The 20,024-nt window shown below is 37.5% G+C and overlaps 1 protein-coding gene across 2 annotated transcripts in view; it reads left to right on the top strand.

The window, feature by feature from the left end:
* Nucleotides 1–1,469: 1,469 nt before the first annotated feature.
* Nucleotides 1,470–20,024, top strand: part of lsp1a (lymphocyte specific protein 1 a) — a 44,344-nt gene continuing 25,789 nt past the window's right edge. For both annotated transcript variants that reach the window (XM_065292205.2, XM_065292204.2), the window contains exons 1-2: nt 1,470–1,670; nt 13,237–13,383. In XM_065292205.2, the coding sequence (XP_065148277.1) occupies nt 1,612–1,670; nt 13,237–13,383 (206 nt within the window). In that variant the 5' untranslated portion in view covers nt 1,470–1,611. The remainder of the gene's footprint in view (nt 1,671–13,236; nt 13,384–20,024) is intronic.

Raw genomic sequence — 20,024 nt, 5'->3', positions numbered from 1 at the left:
GTTATTAGGAAATAACCACCCTGCAACATAGTGGGATCGTTATTTTATGATTGCAAAAGATAAAACCTAAAAAAAAAAACATTTCCATAACGTTATTATTTGGTACGTTATTATGGGAATGTTCTGTGTTTGCTGGGTATCGCCATCTCGGTTTGAAACATAAAATAGAAGTTACTTTATATACTACTGAGCCCCTAAGATGACATTGGAGTAAAAAAAAATCTAAAGTTTAGTTTCGCGTGCTCACGTGAAACTTTCGCGTGCTCACGTGAAACTTTCGCGTGCTCACGTGAAACTTTCGCGTGCTCACGTGAAACTTTCGCGTGCTCACGTGAAACTTTCGCGTGCTCACGTGAAACTTTCGCGTGCTCACGTGAAACTTTCGCGTGCTCACGTGAAACTTTCGCGTGCTCACGTGAAACTTTCGCGTACTCACTTCATGTGCAGAATTTTTTTTAAAGTCTAGTTTCGCGTCCGCACGTGAAACTTTGGATAGTTCACGTGCGCAAGCAAAACTAAACGTGATAGTTTCATGTGCGCATGCGAAACTAAACTTTATTTAATTTTTTCTCCATGTCCCCTTAGGGGCTCCGTAATATACACTGTAAAAAAAAAATGTAAAAAAACGTTACAATTCCATCAGCTGGGGTGCCGGAAAAATACCGTAAAATACCGTAAAATACCAGGACTTTTTTGTGATACAAAAATACAGTTTTTTTCATAATTTTAAATTACTTAAATTACATGTATTTAAAAACAACTAACATTTCTTGTCTGACCCGACAGCTAAACTAAGGCCCAAGGTCGGTCCACTTTTTATGCATATGCGAGGGTCCGCTTAAAGATTGCACATGATGCAATTTCTGTCATCAGTAGAGTTTGCGCGCTATTAAGATAATGTAGAAAGCATATGGTAGTTCAGATTACATCTTGTTTATGGTGTTTGAGTTCAAATAATTTCTCAGAAATTCAAATAACTTTTCTTGACAACACTCGCAGACACATGTAAAATGACTAAGGGTTTTTTTTTATTAGAAAAATGCGAGAAGCAGAAGACTTGGGCCTCTCTATTTGTTTTGCATTTAATATCACTGCTGTCAAGGAAAAACAATTAAGATATCAGAGAGATCTCTTTTATGACTTTTCCTTCTTATGAAACAAACAATTCGTAATAACATTTCCAGTTGTTTGTTTGTAGGTGTTTTTAGGTGAGCTCTGTTGCCTGTGTAAACAATGGCAAAGAATTGTTGAGTTCTGGGTTCGGGATGGGGGTTTGTGGGGGTCTGGATTCATAGCATGGGGTCGGGTATCAACTTACATTTTCCCCTGGGATGGCCACATGAGCCTGAAAAAAGAAGGAAAGGAGGGGAAAAGATGGTCTGAGCTCGCTCAATGAGAACCACATGCAGGAAAAAAGAAAGAGGGAGGAGAAAAGAGAGAGGAGGGAAAAGTGTGTGACTAAAGCGTGTGTGTGAAACAGAAGCGACTGTCGCGTGGATCTTTTCTCAAAAGCTGAGCGTCTGAGGAAGGGTGCGAACGTGTGCAAGGGATCTTTGTGAATCACATTCGTCGGATTACAAAACTTCCCAGAATTCCACAAAAGAAACAACAATGTCAAGTGCAATGGTGAGACGAAACTCCAGCAAACAGGGTCTGCAAAACCTACTGAGGTGAGAATTGTTTTGTAAACTTGAATTTAAAGGTTAAAGCCGGCTTCTCAGGTGTGATGATGCGAAGATGATGTTGATCTATTGTCTATAGGGGATTCTTGTTTTGAGAAAATGTAATTCATATTATTATATATTTATATTTTTGCACAAAATGTATCTTTTGTTGTAGCACATGGTCTGTCTCGTTGACATAAACATAAATGAATGAACTTTTAATTCATCATGAAGATTTTAGGATTAATTTATAAAATGTGTATCTTAGTCATTATTTGTTTTAAGGTATTTGAATAATTTTTATTGTGTTTTTATTTAGTTTATTTTAAATGCAGTTTGAACTTTTGCCTACAAATGCAGTATTCAATGTAGTCTCTATATTAATACAGTGATACAAACGTATCAAAAGCATGTATATATATCTGAAAGTTTCTTTATAAAACACTTACTAGAGTTACTATAGGGTTAGGGTTAAGGTTGGTTGCATGATTACAGTATGCATACTATACTGTTATCTGTAAGTATAAAGACACTGTAAAATTATACAAAAGTTTTGGTTGAACTTTTATGGTGGCAAATATTGAGTCTTTAATGATGAATAAGGTAAGTTAGTGTACACTGTCAGACAAAATGTTCAGAAAAATCATTTCTAGAGTTTATATTACTACCTCAAAGGTACATTTTGGTACCAAATGTATACATATCTGTACTTAACGGTAAATATAAGGACCTTTTTAAAGCTATAGGGACCATTTTCTGACAATTTTTCTGACCTACGGTTTAAGAAACCTTTAAATGTACCAGTAACATTACATATTTAAATATACTTATATACAGTACAATAAAAATGCAATATACATTTTTAACACAGTACATAACACAGTTATTAACAAATTAACACATTTTTCACATCACACCTTGCTGTTTTAATAGAGAAACTACGTCATGTGTAGTTTAGTGTGACTTTAAGATCAGAAATGTGGTCAGGGTTCCAGTTGAGAGTTTATTGTTTTTTCCAGAGGTGCTATGGGATTGTGGTGGGGGGATAAGGGATCGTTTTAGGGCATATGGGACCCATTATTAACCTAATGACCTTTGTTGCAGTAATTTAGATTGATAGGATCGGTAAAGGGGCTGTAAACTAATTAAATTACTAAATACTTTAAAAACAAAATGTCTAGTATTTTACCATGCAGAGCCTATCACTTCTAACAACAAGGTCATTGGTTTGTTCCCAGAAACACGCAGGCTAAAATGTATTGTATAAAGAGTAAATAAATACTGTAGTGTATACCTGCACTGTATCTCGCATTCTGCCAAATGCAGTGTAAATGTTTAACCATAAACATATCCATGTCCCTTCAAGCATTCATCAAGAAAATGACTCGGGTATTCATGGAATAGCAAATCAAATGCATATGAACAATACGAAGGTGATAAAACAATACAGTAAGCTCTCAGGATGTGCACACTGTTACTGTATTGTTTTCAGTACAGACAGGATTTCAGGTGGATCAGGTGTATGCTTTGTCAAACAGGTTACAATAATGACAGATTTCCCTAAGCTTTTCAATGTTGCCAACAAACAGCTTTTCTCACACTCATCCAGACGCTTTCTCTAATAATGGATTTAGTGTCAGTGCTGTGCCGTTTGCAAAAACACATACCGGATATGTCGAATAGATTTCTGTGTATACAATGTTTTGTATACACTTGAATGGTTTTGAAAACCATTACAGGTTACAAAAACACTGTGTTGCAATGACTCTTACAGTAAAGTGTAGATCGTACTATATAAGGATATTAGCCCAAAGTTAAAATAAGTTATTTATTTCCCATTAAATACCTTAAGCAAGGACAAGTAGGTGTGTGGATAAAAATGCTGAGTGTGCGCTTGTAATATCAGCTGGAGAAGTGATTCAACATTTCCTTTCCTATCTTATCTTCATACGTACAATGTTAGAAAAAATGGTCAAAATATGTACCCCAGCTGTCGCTTGGGCAGTACCCTTTAAAAAAAAAGTTATAATATGTACAATTAAGGTACAGATATGTATACATTTGGTATCAGTACAGTATGTACCTTTGAGGTACCAATACGTACTATTTGCTACAAGTATGTACATCTGAGGTACTACAGTAATATGAACTCTTTAAAGGGATAGTTTACCCAAAAATGACAATTCTGTCATCATTTACTCACACCCTAACCTTGTATACATGTCTTTGTTTTGATGAACACATAGGAAGATATTTTGAGAAATGTTTATATTTAAACTGTTCGTGGACCCCATTCAGTTCCATAGAATTCGTTTTTTTCCTAAATGATGAGTAAATGGTGACAGAATTTAAATTTTTGGGTGAAATATCCCTTTAACCGTGGGTTCACACCAGCCCTGTTTGAGGTGTCAAATTCGCGTCTACCGCGTCTAGTTTGCTGCTTGAACATTTTGAGTTTATTCGCACGTGAAGGCCGCACTTGAAATTCTAGTCATTGAGACATTCACGTGGTAATTCATGTCATGGGAGGGGCTTCTGCGACTCTGCTTGCTTCCTGTAATCATGTCACAACTAGAGCAAGCTCCTGATTGGTTAACAGCGGGCGCGTTTTTCCGCCAAAGTTCGAATTTTTCAACTCGCGTGTTTCTGGCGGCAACGCTCAATTTGGGCCATGAGGCGGAATCACATCTACCATGCCAAACGCCTCATTCATGCCACAAGACCTCCAGACAACCATAGACTGTAAAAAAAATATGGACGTAGTGTCCGTGACATCACCCATTGGTTTGTGAAGATCGTTTTTGAAGCTTAAAGTAGGCGTTACCTGCCGTCGCCATCTTGGCCGTGCATCACCGCGAATCACTCGTGGATAACCGAAAATGTGTAAAGAGGCGGGACATGGGTGAAGCTGAGGTGGCTGGGTGCTCAAACTACGCCAACTTACCACAATTCTACTGACAGCAGTGGCCGTTCACCCCTCACTCAAGTGGCCACGCCCTTAATTATGCAGAAGTGTAAGCCTTAATATAATTTAAACGGATGAGTTACAAAGAAATTCACTCCCCTCACAGTTGTCATGCAGGGCAAAATTAGCTATATAGGCCAAAAACACTTTTTGTACCAGTCTGTAAACATATTATTTTCTACTGTAAAGTTGGGCATTTTAACACCAGCCTCAAGCGGCCAGTCGAGGAATTGCAGTTTAAATCACTTCCGTATTGGCTTTATTAGAGAGATCGGAAGGTTGCCCCTCGGCGTCAACGTGTCTTCACATTGATTTAACATTGAAATCACTCATGCTTGACGCCTCTACCGTGGCTGGTGTGAACGCAGCATTAGTCCAAAGCTGTAGTTTTTGAAAGGGTACCGCTGTGACAGCTGGGGTACACCGTAAAAAGTTGGACTAAAAAATTACTTCAAAATTGGTAACACCAAAAAAAAACTTTTTGATCCAACTTTTCACTTTTTACAGTGTACATACTGTATTTTGACCATTTGTCTGACAGTGCCGAGACATAATGAAGTCAAAATTTGTATCTCAAGTGTGTCTGCTGTATGGTTGCACTCCTTAAATTACAAATTTACAGTCTTTTTCTTTCATGAAAACAGACCCTAAAAATAGTTGACTCATCTGTAACTCTAGAACATATGTATGTATGCTTTAAAAAACAAAAATGTACTAAATAGGGTCTCTGGATGTCAATGACAAAGAACCTTTTAGAAACCTTTATTTTTAAAGGGATAGTTCACCTTAAAATGAAAATTCTGTCATCATGTTCTCACGCTCATGTTGTTTTAAACCTGTATAAATTTCTTTTTTCTGAAGAACACAAAAGAAGATATTTTGATAAAGATGGTAAGCACACAGCTGTCGTACCCATTGACATCCATAGTAGGAAAAACAAATATGATAGAATTCAATGGGTACAGACAACCATCATTTATCAAAAAATCTTCTTCATAATTTATCACAATATGTCCATAATATTTGTTTTCATACTATGGCAGTCAATAGTTATGGCAGCTGTGTGCTTTTTTGAACACATTTTTGTTCATGGTCAGGGACAATTTTTTCTAGTGGAAGGAATGCTTTTTATTGATTTAACTTTATGAAAGTTGCACTCATATTTTTTTTTAGGGATGCACCGATAGGATTTTTTTGGCCGATACCGATACTTATTTTAACAGACAACTTCTGGCCGATACCGATATTAAACACTTGTATACAATACTATACAGTTGGTCTATTAGCTAGTTTATTTCTGCATCAAATTATTTTTACTGAACATGGATTTGATCTAATTAACATTCAACTGACCAACATAATAAGAGAGGCACAAATTAAGCTAAAACAAATATAAAAAGACAGCATGACAACCTTCAAAGGTGGTTTTTGCTATTCAGCATTTATTTTATTAACAACATTAACTAATTTTTTTTTACATATAATGGATTTCTTTATGCAGTTAATTAATAAACAATCGGTATCGGCCTTTCTCGTGCTATTGCCGATGGTTTCAAATTCATAAAAAATCGGCCGATAAATATCGGCGGCCGATACATCGGTGCATCACAATTTGTTTTACTTTAATATTGTTAGGTAACCATTTTATAAAAGCAATAAGGAACCTGAGGCAAGTGCTGTATTGTGAATAAGTAACGGCTGAAGGGGTTGCAGGCACTCCGCTTCCCGTCGTGCCTAACAACGCCCTTCAGCCGTTACTTATTCACGATACAGCACAGCATAATAACATAATCTTCTGTTTTCATCAAAATAAAAAAACTCATACAGGTCTAGAACAACATGAAGGTAAGTTAATGATGACAGAATTTAATTATTTCAACTATCCGTTTAAGAGTGCCATACAAACTTTTGTCCAATAAGATGGTCTCTAGAATGAAACTGTCCCAGTGTCCCTAAAGCACAATATGTGGCAAGGGGCAAATGATAGGTCCGCTGGACTGTGACACAAACAAAATGCTATTTAACACAAGTTTACTGTGAATAAAAAAACATCTGTTAAACTCTCAGGAGGATTCAACAATCTGTTTCAGATTTGGCGGGCTGTAAAATTTGCAATTTCCTACATCTAATGACAAACAAATACCCAAATGTCAGAGAAAACAATGAAAACAGATTGGGTAAGGGAATTGCTCAGTAAATTCATGCTTTCATTTTTAGGCTGAATAAATAGCATCTCTCATTGTGGTCAAAACCGTGACCCTCTAATCTAGGGACTTTACGTAAGCCGCTCCTCTGTTTACGATACTCTGATAAGAGCTGCAGGAATGCAGGTTTAGCTGTTTGACTGAAAGGGGGAATAAACTTTACAGTTCCCGTGGTGGAGCGCTCTTTCAAGGTTCACCGATTTAGGGAGCACGGAAGAGTAAACTTTTTTGCTGTTATGTACAAGAGTCCTTTTTATTTGGTGTTGTGTGTCTTTTTATGTGGACCAGATGTTAGTCAAAGTCTCTGGGTAACTGCAATAGTTTATGTCCATATAGTTCACCCAAACATGAGACGAAACAACCAAGATTTTTTGTGTGTAATGTATTGAAAAATGATTCAATGCATTTCAGCAACATATAATTAATTTGGAAAGCATTTATAAAAGTATAGCATGTTAATACACCAACGTTTTGGTGAATGTTTATGCGGGAAACGGTTTTGTTTTTTAAAGTGTGTAAAGACATAAATCTGCTCTGGCACTCTCTGATAAAACGACATAATTATAGATCACCGTCCTCATGACACACTTTCCACAGCTTTGATCAATGCTTTGAAATTCCTTCAGTCGTTCAGGGAATGCTGGGAATCTTATGCGGCCACACACACTGACTGCAGGAGGATACTGTCTTTGTCCGGGACAATAACTCTCCTTTACTGCGAAAATCTGTCTTGTTGTGATGACTTCATCTGGCTGAAAGAGTCTGTAAACCCCACGACCGCCCTTCAATACAGATTTAAAGAGCGCGAAGAGGAAATAACAACATCCGTTATTCACATCTCAAATACCAACATTTGTTTCTTTGTAAACATGAACAAAGGAGAACAAAAGAAAACATTTATATGGTTTCAATTAAAAACAACGATTTGTTCTTTCATACATAGAGGATCAGTAAACAGTTGAAGGGAGCAAGGTGGCACAGCAGGTTATAATCCCATAGTGAGATATTCAGGTAAAAAGCTTGGCACATTACGCAATTGGCAGACACTTTTATCGTCTTCTTTGCATGTTTCTTTGAGATTGAATTCATATATATATATATATATATATATACACATAGTAGGGCTGGGCGATATGACTCAAAAAATTATCGAGAAAATGTTTTCCATATCAGTCGATATCGATAATTATCATGATAAATAACAAATCTTTACTCCTGTCAAATTTAAAGGCAGATTTTTGCTCCTGAATGAAAATTGTAAAAACCAGACAGTTAATAATGGTTTTAAACTACTTTTTATTCAGAACATGACAAATACAAAAACTAAAATCTTGTTTTAATGCATCTGTATTAAATGTAAATCTATTTGTTATGAAATCAACACATTTCTGACACAAAAGCAGCAGACTACTGTCACTTTAAGACCCAAGACAGACTGCTTTAAGTTTCAATATACTGAGTAACAGCTGTTTATGTTCACTTAAACAAGAAAGAAAACTTAGTTCAGTGATCACGCGTGTGTTATACATATACGAGCTATACACGCTGATAAATGGATGTCAAGGGTGTCACTTTGCTGTGGGAGCGCACATACCCAAACACTATATTCACTGCAGTGGTGGATCTGCTGCTTTTCCTCAGTTTCCTGAATTTGTGAATGTCCTGTAAATATACTTTTAAAGCTGGGCGGACGTGTGCGTGCGCAAGGCGGACGCTGAATGAAAGTAAAGTATACTGCACGCACCTGTGTCTGCTATGTTTGACGAACCCTGTTTGCGCGTCCAACATTACACACAAGAAAATGTTTCCGCGCATTTGGATTCCGTGATTCCGTCCGCGTTATCCGCATCGCGAAAATCATAGGTCTCTACTAATAAATGAATAACTTGCCTCATCTTCCACTGCTTCAAGTCTGACTGTCACTGTGATTGTAAACCAAGAGCGCGTGCCGCATCCGGAAGTGCTCGCGCAACATTACGCACAGTGCTTAAACATTATCGATCACTTATCGAACTGTCCTTATCGCTTTATCGAAAAAGTTTATATCGGTAAAATTATCGTTATCGAATTATCGCCCAGCCCTAACACATAGTGGGAAAAATAAGTTTTTGACACATCAGCATTTTAATCAGTAAGGGGATTTCTACGTGGACTATTGACACAAAATTTCCACCAAATGTAGCCATCAAGCCAAATATTGAGTTCATACAAAGAAATCGGAACATTTAAGTATACAAGTTGAGTCATAATAAATAAAGTTAAATAAAGTTTCCACATCACTTGCTTATTTGCATAAAAGTAGACTTTGTGGAGTCTCTAAGACATTCCCAAAAAAGATGTGTTGGTTCAACTTATAAAAGAAAGTTAACCTTTTGAGTTATTTTGATATTAAAGAGCACATATTGTCTGATTCACGATTTTACATTTCCTTTGGTGTGTAAGTGTTTATTAGTACATGTTAACGATATGCAAAAGGTACAAACCCCAAAGTAAAAGATGATGCGAGTTATCGTCTCCAACGCAAATCTCTTTTCTTGGACTACAACAAACACACAGATTGTAGGCAACAGTTTACTTCCTGGGATTGGTGATGTAGACAAGACCGACATTATCATAATTCCTCTCGCCTGTAAGTTATCTTTCAAACATGTTACAACGTACAGATTAGATGGCCAATCAGGGACACAGCGCTTTTCAAATCCGTGCGTTTTAGGAAGAAAGTGAAATCTGGAGCTACAAAAATGTACGGTATGTAGAAAATAATGTGGGTTTTTTTTAACCATAAACCACACATTGTATTATACTAAATACACAAAATAATAGGGATGTAACGGTATTATAAATTTCGTGGTATTGCGGTATAAAAAATTTCGGTACAACCGTGGTCACGTGATTCGGTAAAATATTAGGTCTTCCGGGCAACACGTGTAGTTTTTTTCCGGCCAAGTGCAGCGAGTGGAGGGACGCGGGAACTACAATTCCCATAATCCCACGCGTGCCACTCTGATGCCGCTCTACAAGTGGAGCGACAATGGCGGAAGCAAAAGAAACGCGGATTTTTAATCTGATGTGTGGAATAAGTTCGCGTTCGCTGTGACAAGAAACGAGAAAGGACAAAATGTGATGGACATACAAAAAACGAGTGTGAGTAAATCCGTGAATGAGGAGAGTATGTGCCGTTTCTCAATTAGAAAGCAGCCTCCTTAGATCGCATATGCAGGCTGCATCCGTCATTACATGCCTGGTGTATTTAAGTTAACGGAGTATTACATTCGCAAGTCATGTTAGTGTGTTACAACAATAGACAATTAATAAGAATAATTGTCAACTTGAAAAATATTAATATTCTGAAATAAGACGGTCTTCATGACGTATGCAGCCTGCAAATGCGACCAATGGAGGCTGCAGACTTCCGATTGGGAAACGCGCCCCTGCATTGAGTGAGCTGACCTCAGCTCTAAGTCCAGCTACAATCAGGCTACAATAAGTAAGCTGCTATTTTCATTTTTACTGGGTTGTTTTTGTTTTCAGGAATTGACCCGCTTAAAACCCATAATCTTTTCTTGATTCTACAATCACAACTGTTGCTTTCATAGGAGTATCAAGCATTAGCATTAATAATAATAATAAAAACTAGGTCAATTGAGGGAGTGACTCAATTCTTAAAACCTGACTGATTGGGAGTTGTTTAAAGTTGACAAACTAAACTGAAACTTTATTTTTTATTTTATTACATGGTCTAATTATTTTTGTCCTTTTTATGAAAATTGTAAACACTACACTAAACTAAACTTTGTACATTGTAATGTTCAGTCTTGTTTAATGTACACTTATGGCAGTTTTTCCAAGTCTTCATATGTTTTTTCCTTCTTGTAAATGTTTCAATAATTACCGTACCGTGGGCATCCTACCGAAATACTACCGTACCGTGAATTTTTGATACCGTTACATCCTACAAAATAACATTGTTTTTTTAGAAATGGAATATGTGCTCTTTAACTAAAAAAAAAAAACTGTTGCATCAACTAATATTTTTAAGGCAACCAGGTAACAATTTTAAAGTTGAACCAACTTTTACAATGGTCAATGTTGATTATGGCGATAATAAAAATGTCAACTGTTAATGAAAATGAATGATGTTTAGTCACTAAATGTAAATGAAGCCTAAGACAATTAGCATGAAAAGTACAATTTCAATACGTTGAAGATGAAACACTTCAAAGTGCATGTCTCAAACAATAGACACATTATACTTATCAGCTGGTACTTTGCTAAATAGGGTTACAAATTGGAAAGTGAAACCCAGGTCAGAGGTCAATCTCCACATGACCCATTTATACGACTGACCCATCTAACTCAGCCCAGACCCTGCAAGACCAGACATGGCCGTGGTAAATTAGGGCAGGCAACAATAGGGAAAAACATTTCCCAAACTGTCAACCCCTCCAAATCCTTTCTGCCTCTGGGCACCAGGCCGTGAAAGTATAGTCAACACGGTGTCAGGGGAGGTGAAATAGGACGAATTTAAGACAGACTATTCAAGAAAAATTTGGTCAGCCCGTGTTTAACAATACACTTACCAAATCTAAAAATCTGTTTTCACTTCCATGAACTTTTGGGAACGGCATTTCTGCACCACATGAAGGAAAAGTGGGCTGCATAACCCGACTGATAATGGTAAAAAATCAGACGTGGAATGATATCATAGGCAAGATTGACATCATTCAAGAGGCTTCTGCCAATAAATGAAGTCATTCCTGGGTGATTAACAGCATATAATAATGAGAGGCACAGGAAGCTCTCTCTAAGTATGTGTAGTTTCAAGATGTGGTTTGGTCATCAATTGCACTATGAGTGAAGGCTGGATTTTCCTTTGTCTGGGTAGTTACTGTAGCAGATTTTTCAGCTTCCCTAAAGTTAAAAACTTGGATCTTTACCATTTTGGAATCTATTCAGCCGATCTCCAGGTTTGGCTGTACCACTTTTAGCTTAGCTTAGCATAAATCCCCTGGCTTACTTTCAATAGCAGGGGACTATTTTTGAGCACTGCGTAATATCGTTGCGCCTCCTGCTGCCATGGTACGGCAGCAAATTCCTTAATTATTACGTGGAATGAGAGTATAGTTCCTATGTAGGCCTAGAAAATCGCAACTTTTAATTTAGTACAAGATGTAAACAACAAAAGAGTCAAATTTTAAATAGGAAAAAATATTGAAACTTTGGTCATTTTTGAGCGCGATGCTAATGGTCTAATCAGAATCAATGGATTATGTTAAGCTATGCTAAAAGTGGTACCGCCTTCAAAATGGTAAAAATCAAATGTTTAACTCTAGGGGAGCTGGAAAATTTGCTTATTTTCAAAAAAAGTAGACTCTCCTTTTAATAAAAGAAGCCGAAAAAATATAAAAATTAGAAAATATGCATAAAACGGATTTTTATTGCAACCTTTTGACGTCATGTATTGTGATGTAAACAAAATAGGCCTCAGAGTAAAATTATGACATTTGTAGTGTTTATAATTTCACATTCATATAGCCAATCCCAGTGTTAATCTATACAATACATATGTTTAACATAGTCGCGTTACCCTTTAGAAAATAAACAATTGGTTTGTGGAATCTAAGGAAGGAATTATCTATGTCGCCAGGCTGTTAAACCCATTGTGGCTCTGTCAGGAGTCTTTATCTTTATTGTGTTGACCAAAATATCATGTCAACGTTTGCTTTTACGGCTATTGTGAAGCTGTTGTAACAGCTTGAGACCTCTGTGATGGACCTAGCATTCTTTAAAGGGACCTGCATACACTTCTAATTGACCCAAAATCCAAACTTAAAGACCATAATCCATAATGCGGACCACTTAGGCTTCGGGACAAGCAAAGTTGATGCAAATGCTTTTAGCATTTGTTAGAAATTAGCAAGGCTTAGTGTTAGAATATACAGCTTCCCAATAAAGTAAAAGTAATTATTTTGCTGGCTTGTTATGAATAGTTTATGGCCGTGTCAAAGGAAACTAACACATTTAATTTTCCAACAAATGCATGCACTTGAAGAGTATATACATAGTGTCAGAGTTTGCATGGGTTTATGGGCTAAATAAACGCAACAATGCTTTAGTGTCTCGAGTGTGTGGTTACATCATGGGTCCAAGATCTTCATCATATAATCACTGACGGTGTCGAATGCCAGAGCAGATGTTTCCCTGGCTCCAAATCCCAACCATGGGACTAAACAAACTATTGTTGGAGGCATCTTTCAAGAGCTTCTATGTATCACAGCTAGTAACTCTCTACTGTGCTTGGGGTCGTTTATCATTTGAGCATAGTTTTCATACAGTACGAGTCAAGAAAGAAAAATTATCATCTTTGTTTAACAAAAGCACTTGTTCACGCATTTTCTTACAGAGTGACGGCCCAGCGGAGTATCGAAGATGCCGAAGAGATCGAAAGGGAAAGACGACGTCGGGCCCGGGAAGCTTTCCGCAATCAAAACAGCCTGTCTGGATCCGCCGGGTCGCCCGAGGACAGCGTGATCCCACCTGAATCTGGCCTGTAAGTGTAAATGCCCTGTTTCTGTTCTTCACGTGATGCCTACCCTTACAAAAATAAGTTTATTGAAGTGTGCTATTAGTATGGGTTTGGAGTTAGATTTGTGGTATGGGTTAGGAAGTCACTTTAATTATTGGTTTGTTTATACTATTTTTTTCTGAAATTTAGACAATTGTCATCTGACGTTAGGGTTAGAGTTGGGTTTGGGTTAGGATGTCATTTTATGTAACAAAGTCGTTCTAACACCAAACCCAGGCAACAATGGCAAGAAAATAGGAAAAACAATTGAGTAACCAATACGTGAAACTGACATGGAAAAGAAAGTCCATGGTATGGTGGGGATTATGTGGGGATCCGTGACAATGACACGGATAAATTAGCAAAATATTCCGTGACTATAACACGGAAATTCTTGAGATCAGGTTGGTTAACAATATGCAAAAGGTACATAACCCAAAGTAAACAATGACACGAGTTAACGTTTCCAATCTAAATCTCTTTTCTTGGACTACAACAAACACACAGATTGTAAGCAATAGTTTACTTCCTGGGATTGGTGATGTCCTAAAGACCGACATTATCATAATTCCTCCCGCTCCGAACCTTCAGCCTGTAAGGGGCTATGCACACCAAAACTTTAATCGCGGCTGAAAACGCCTGGACAATGTCGAGTGCCAGCTTTCTTCAGCTAAGCGCTTTGGTAACTCTGATACATCAGCTGTGAGACGGTTGGTTGCTGTGATACTTGTCCCGCCCCTCCTCCACTGTGATTGGACGGCCATGTGAGAACCGACATTGACGAGCGGAGCTTTTCTACCAAAGTTGAATATTTTTCAACTCTCAAAACCGCCGGGTGCCGAATTTCAGCGCGGAAGAAAACCGCTAGTTGCTGGCTTATTTGAAAAACGCAGAGCTTTCATTGGAAACAATTGAAAACATGCGCCGGCCGCCGGTGTAAAGCTTTGGTGTGCTTTTTTATTTTGAGCTTTCAAACACGGTAAGGAGCATCACATTCCGACTGACGTCAGAGGTATTTAGACCAATCACATTGTACAGATTAGCTTGCCAATCAGGAACACAGAGCTTTTCAAATCGATGAGTTTTGTACAAAATCTGAGTATTTGAGGAAGGCAGGATATCTGAAGCTACAGAAATGTAAATAATGTGTTTTTTGAACCATAAATCACGCAAACACATTGTATGATACCAAATACACAAAATAATGTTGTTTTTTAGTAAAGAAATGGGTGCACTTTAAATACACAGAATACAGGCAATGTTTGTAATAAAACACCAGCTTAGAACTTAAAATTTTATATTTATTGTTTATTTATTTATAGAAAGTGAATAATCAAAGTTGTTTCATACTTAGACAAAAACTCAAAATCTAACCTTCACCAACGTGCTGATATTGATCAAAGCGAAACATAATTTGGTCATTTTATGAGCATTTAATTAAATATTTCAATAAAAAGTGTATCCCTTACACGCTGTATATCCAAACCACACATATACACGCACATACAAATATATGCAGCATGTGCAGCTGCCCTCTCATCATGATCTAATATCCGAAGAATTTCAGCTGGGCATGCCTTTGGAAACGGGTTTATGTCATGTCCCAAACCAGAGCGCTTTGCTTTTAATCAAAGATTTCATATGTGTAAAGTTAAACACAGCTCTAAGCTCCGCTGTTTGAAATAGAGTCGTCTGGGCCACTCTGTGATTATCCACCATGATCATATGTGAGGTTCGCTCTCGGCTTAGAGACACATAAATCTTTATGGAAATGTGTTGGATGTGTTTAACTTGGCAAAAGGTCTTTAATAATGTTTGTGCATGGGTAAACTAATCTCACACGACAACACACCTGTGCATTAAACAGATTTATAAACCGTACAGTTTTATTGTTGAGTGTCAGTTGTTTTGCTATGCTGAAAATCTGTTTAATAATCATGTGGCATGTGCTCTGCATTCCTTTCGGGCAGCTTCTGGGTCATCTAAATAGATTTTAATTCAGGGCTTTTCAGTAAACAGAAAACAATGTGAGGTGTTGCTGTGAAGGGATGAACCCTAAACAAAGAGGTTTGAGAACCTCTGGTTTAGACAAACAGATCATTACATCATTGGTTGAGCAAGTGTTGCTTTTCCAGGCCTACCTCTGGCAGATTGTAATATTGTGCCGAAATCACGCAACGCATATCTTGTTTGTGAGATAAAGTGATATTAAGTTACTTTCGTTTCATCTCTGTTAATATCACGTCTGGTTGCCCTTAGCGAATGAAAGAAAACAGCAACAAACAGCACATAAATCCTCACACGCATCTTAAACATCTGTTTTCTAAGCGTGTTTGATGTCGGCTTTCGTGTTAATAGGTTGGCACCGTGACATCAGCGCATAGTTTCTCTGGTCATAGAAACAGCAATACAGGTGTGTGGGCCCATGTGGTTCATGCCTGGCTGACTGTTAACTCACCCAGGTACCTTATGAATATCTTTGTGTGGGTCTGGCTCTCAGTCTTGTAAAAGAGTCTAGCGTCACCACCATAAAGTAATGGATATCCTGTGCTGGGTTAAATTGCTTGCTTAGATCTCTGCTAGGGATGCTAAACAATTAATCGTGATTAATCATTAGCAGAATAAAAGTTTTTGTTTACATCACATATGTGTGTAAACTGTGTATAATAAATATGTATATATATATAAATATGAACACATTCATGTATAATTTTAAGAATTTTTTTTATATATATTAAGTAAGGGATAATGTAGAGGCAGCCGGTAGTTATCGGGAAATAAGCCCCGACAGTGTGATCAGGACCCGACGCGAAGCGGAGGGTCTTGTATCACACTGAAGGGGCTTATTTCCCGATAACTACCGGCTGACTCTACATTATCCCGCTTATTACACGGCTACTTGTCACATAAGAAAAAAAACTGGACATGAATATGAATTTGAAACATTTTATTGGCATATTTGTTTTAAATTAACATTTTTATCCTTCCGCGAAACTTTGCACAGATGCATAAAATGATCGTAATTCCTTATTAAGATCCTCTGCTTCATACTTGTCTGTCTCCATTTTTTTCTCTTTTAGCCAGTCTTTGAGAAGTTTTAATGCCCATTCTGTATTTTTTTGTGTGTTGGCTTCGTAGCTGTCATGCTCTATTTTGTCAAGTTCAGTCTCAGTAAGCTCTCTGTGTCTTGTCGTGGTTGTCCAGTGTTTGTCACAAGATGGCGCCAAACAGACAGTAATCTTTATTGATCTTTATTGGCGCGGAGCGATCTTACTCGTAAAAGTAGCACCGGCTATGCGTTATTATTTTGGAGCGGTTATTATTCGAAAAGAACGAACCTGCAAATGTCTCAACTGACCAATCAGAATCAAGCATTCCAGAGAGCCGTGTAATAAGTATTTATATTTATATATAATATAAATTAAACATAAATATACAAATGTATATACACATTTCTAAAACATATACATGCATGTGTGTGCATTTATTTATACAAAGTTATTATACACAGTTCACACACATATATGATGTAAACAAAAACTTTTATTCTGCTAACGATTAATCGTGATTAATCGTTAAGCATCCCTAATCTCTGCTTTAGTAAAAACCACTTAATAATCCATAATTTTCTGCAATTAATAGGAGGTGTTCAGTTGGTATTAGTGCAGGTTTCTTAATAAGATAAATGAACGACTCGCCCTATAATATGAATGGTTGTTTGTACATTGATGTTCACATGATATTTTTACTTAGCAAATGGTTAACACAGTTTTTATGTATCAAATTTACTACAGTTTATTCAATTCAGTTCTGATGAGAAGACATTGTATCATGATAGTTTCCTGGGTTTAAAGAACAGGGTTTAAAGCTGTAGTGTACGATGTTGAAAATCGGTAGAGAAAGCCTGAGACGGTTAGTAAGTTTTAAAAAACTCATCCCGCCCCTCTGTGCTACCTGATCCCTCCCCCCGGGGAACCACCTGAACAAAGTCACTCATTCAAGCTGTGATCACTGGTAGTAAACATCAGAACAGAGATTTACCGAGCAGTAAACACATAAAGCCTTGAAGGAATGTACAATTACAATTATGATTGTAATTGACGTTATTTACTTTCACAACAACGTTTGGCATACGTTTCCCCTCCTGAGCTTCAAGAAATGACTTTATAAATATAATTATTTTGACCCGTGATACGCGATGCTAAACGGCTAACATTCCGATGCCGACCGACAGCATGTTGTCAGACTCACACAATACAAAGTATAAATAAATGCGTACCTGTTCAACAAAAGTCTGCCGTGTCGGCGTCGGTTTTCAGCCCCAAATCTCCCAGAAGCTTCCTCCAACAGTCAATGGCGGAGCGTCTCTCCAGTTTTTGCAATTTTGCAGTATTATTCCTGCTCATCTCGGGTCTGTTCGTACTGAACAGCTTTGCTTTAACATCATACACCCGACAGGAGCTTTTGGGTATCGGTGAGGACTTTACCAGCAGTTTTATCACCAATCTTCGACTCTAGAACGCTAGAACAACCGAGGCTTCGCACTCTACCCGGCCGGGCGGAAGTGCTCGCAGGCGGCGTCGAGATCGTAAACAAAGGCGGGGGAAGCGCGGAGGTCTAAGAGCCAAGCTAAAGCTAACACCGCTCCGGCTCTCTTTACCCAGCATTTTCCTCGCTAATGTGCGGTCACTGGTGAACAAAATGGATGAGTTACGACTCCGCATCACCCACAGTAAGAGACTTACATATTATAGACCTTTATTCTGTACTTACTGCTTATTGCACTTCTGGTTAGATGCTAACTGCATTTCGTTGCCTTGTACCTACATGTGCAGTGACAATAAAGTTGAATCTAATCTATCTAATCTATGTTGCTGCTTCGCTAGCTACCATACACTGACACAAATTTCATGTCGCAGGCAGGAGAGGGGCGGGGTGGTGTGCGATGGGGTGGAGACGCGAGCACGAGGTGGATTTTCAAATGTAGCAGGGATTGGATGAGAGCAGTTAACCAATGTAAGCTGTCCGGCCGGACAGTTTACATTGGTCAACTTATCTGCTACCATACACCCAATAGACTGAATGGATTTTTTAAATTCTTTTTTCTCTTTATATTGTTAGGATGTTACTGTAGAACCATAACCAGCATATAAACGAGGTTATTAATAATGAACAATCTTTGAAATCGTAGACGATAGCTTTAAATTAATACAGGACTAGGTCTTATTTATATTAGGCTATTTAAGAAGTTTTTACAAGCATACCTTACACCCTAAAGACTACAGGTGTGCATCTTAAGACAAAACAATGTCACCGATATATGTTAAAATTAAACAGGACAAAGTGTTTTTAAATTAAAGCAGCTCAAACGTGCATTTTAGTCTGGGACTAGAATAAGCCCTGTTTTGGGAAACCGCCCCTATAAGATATTTAGTCAATTAGCCTGACCAGGTATCATATTAAACTAGAGATGACAGTCTAGTTTTCATAGAAATGGGCCAAAAAAGAAAGAGGATAATATAAAAACAAGAAACTTATAGTAAATGAAAAATAAAAGTTACCTTAGCATTACTGACCCACGTGGACCACCTTGGAGGGCAAGAAAGCAGTAGTTTACATTGGGACCTTTTAACAGATGAAAAATAAAGGTATGAACAATAACTACAAGTTTTTGTCACGATGATACACAGCAACCGATTCCATATTTTAGTCACTAAAAACAGTCAGATTAATGCCCTACACTTTGGCTATGTTTGGCTATGTAACTTATTTCGTGAAAAAAATGCTTGCCATGATTATATTAATATTATATCCTAGTATTGAATTTTTATATTTACAATACAGATTTGTCTGATGACATGTAACTTACTCTTTGTACAGCAAATGATCTAATAAAGGTGCAAAAGGATTTACAAACATTGGATTTTCACTCTTCACATTACTTTTGCATTTTCACATGATTTCTCTTTAGCTAACTTTAGCAGGTAGTGTAAACAATCACTGTAACTTAGTTGTTGGCCAGAGGACTACAATCCAGGTAAGAAAATGACGCAAAGATATGATTTATGGATAAAAATACAATGGTTATATCCAGTGTTTACGTACAGTAAGGTTACCTTTGATGAGGTCACTGTAAATACGAATGGCTGCCATTCTTTCCCCTCACTAGTATGGACAGATGCACATTAACAAATTCCTCTTTGGGTTTTCGTCTCTGACGGCATTCAAAGCCCAGGCTTGACTCTTCGTCGGTTGGTGCAACAAATATTCCGTTTTAGGCTAAACAAAAAGAAATCGTACACTTCTGACTGACAACGGCGCTATCTTGCCCTACTGGCGTGCTGTAACGTCTTCAGCAAACGATGACAGGCGGATGACGTCAAAGTACCGCGAGGGCGATTCGAAATTAGACTTCTATTTATGATTTTTCGTATCGCTCTCGCGGTATTTTGACGTTATCAGCTTGTTGTTTTTTTGGCAAGCACAAATACAATTTTTTTTTGTACTCTTGTTGTTAATGTTATAATTTGTCATTTTTTGTTAATTGTACATTGTTTTTAAAAATAATAAATAAATAATAATAATAAAGCCCAAATGCAACGCTCTGTATGGCTGCTCTGGCAACA

Source organism: Paramisgurnus dabryanus, chromosome 23, assembly GCF_030506205.2.
Source record: "Paramisgurnus dabryanus chromosome 23, PD_genome_1.1, whole genome shotgun sequence".
NCBI classification, from domain to species: Eukaryota; Metazoa; Chordata; class Actinopteri; order Cypriniformes; family Cobitidae; genus Paramisgurnus; species Paramisgurnus dabryanus.
The sequence above is the reverse complement of the archived record's forward strand: the minus strand, read 5'-3'. Positions and strand labels throughout refer to the sequence as shown.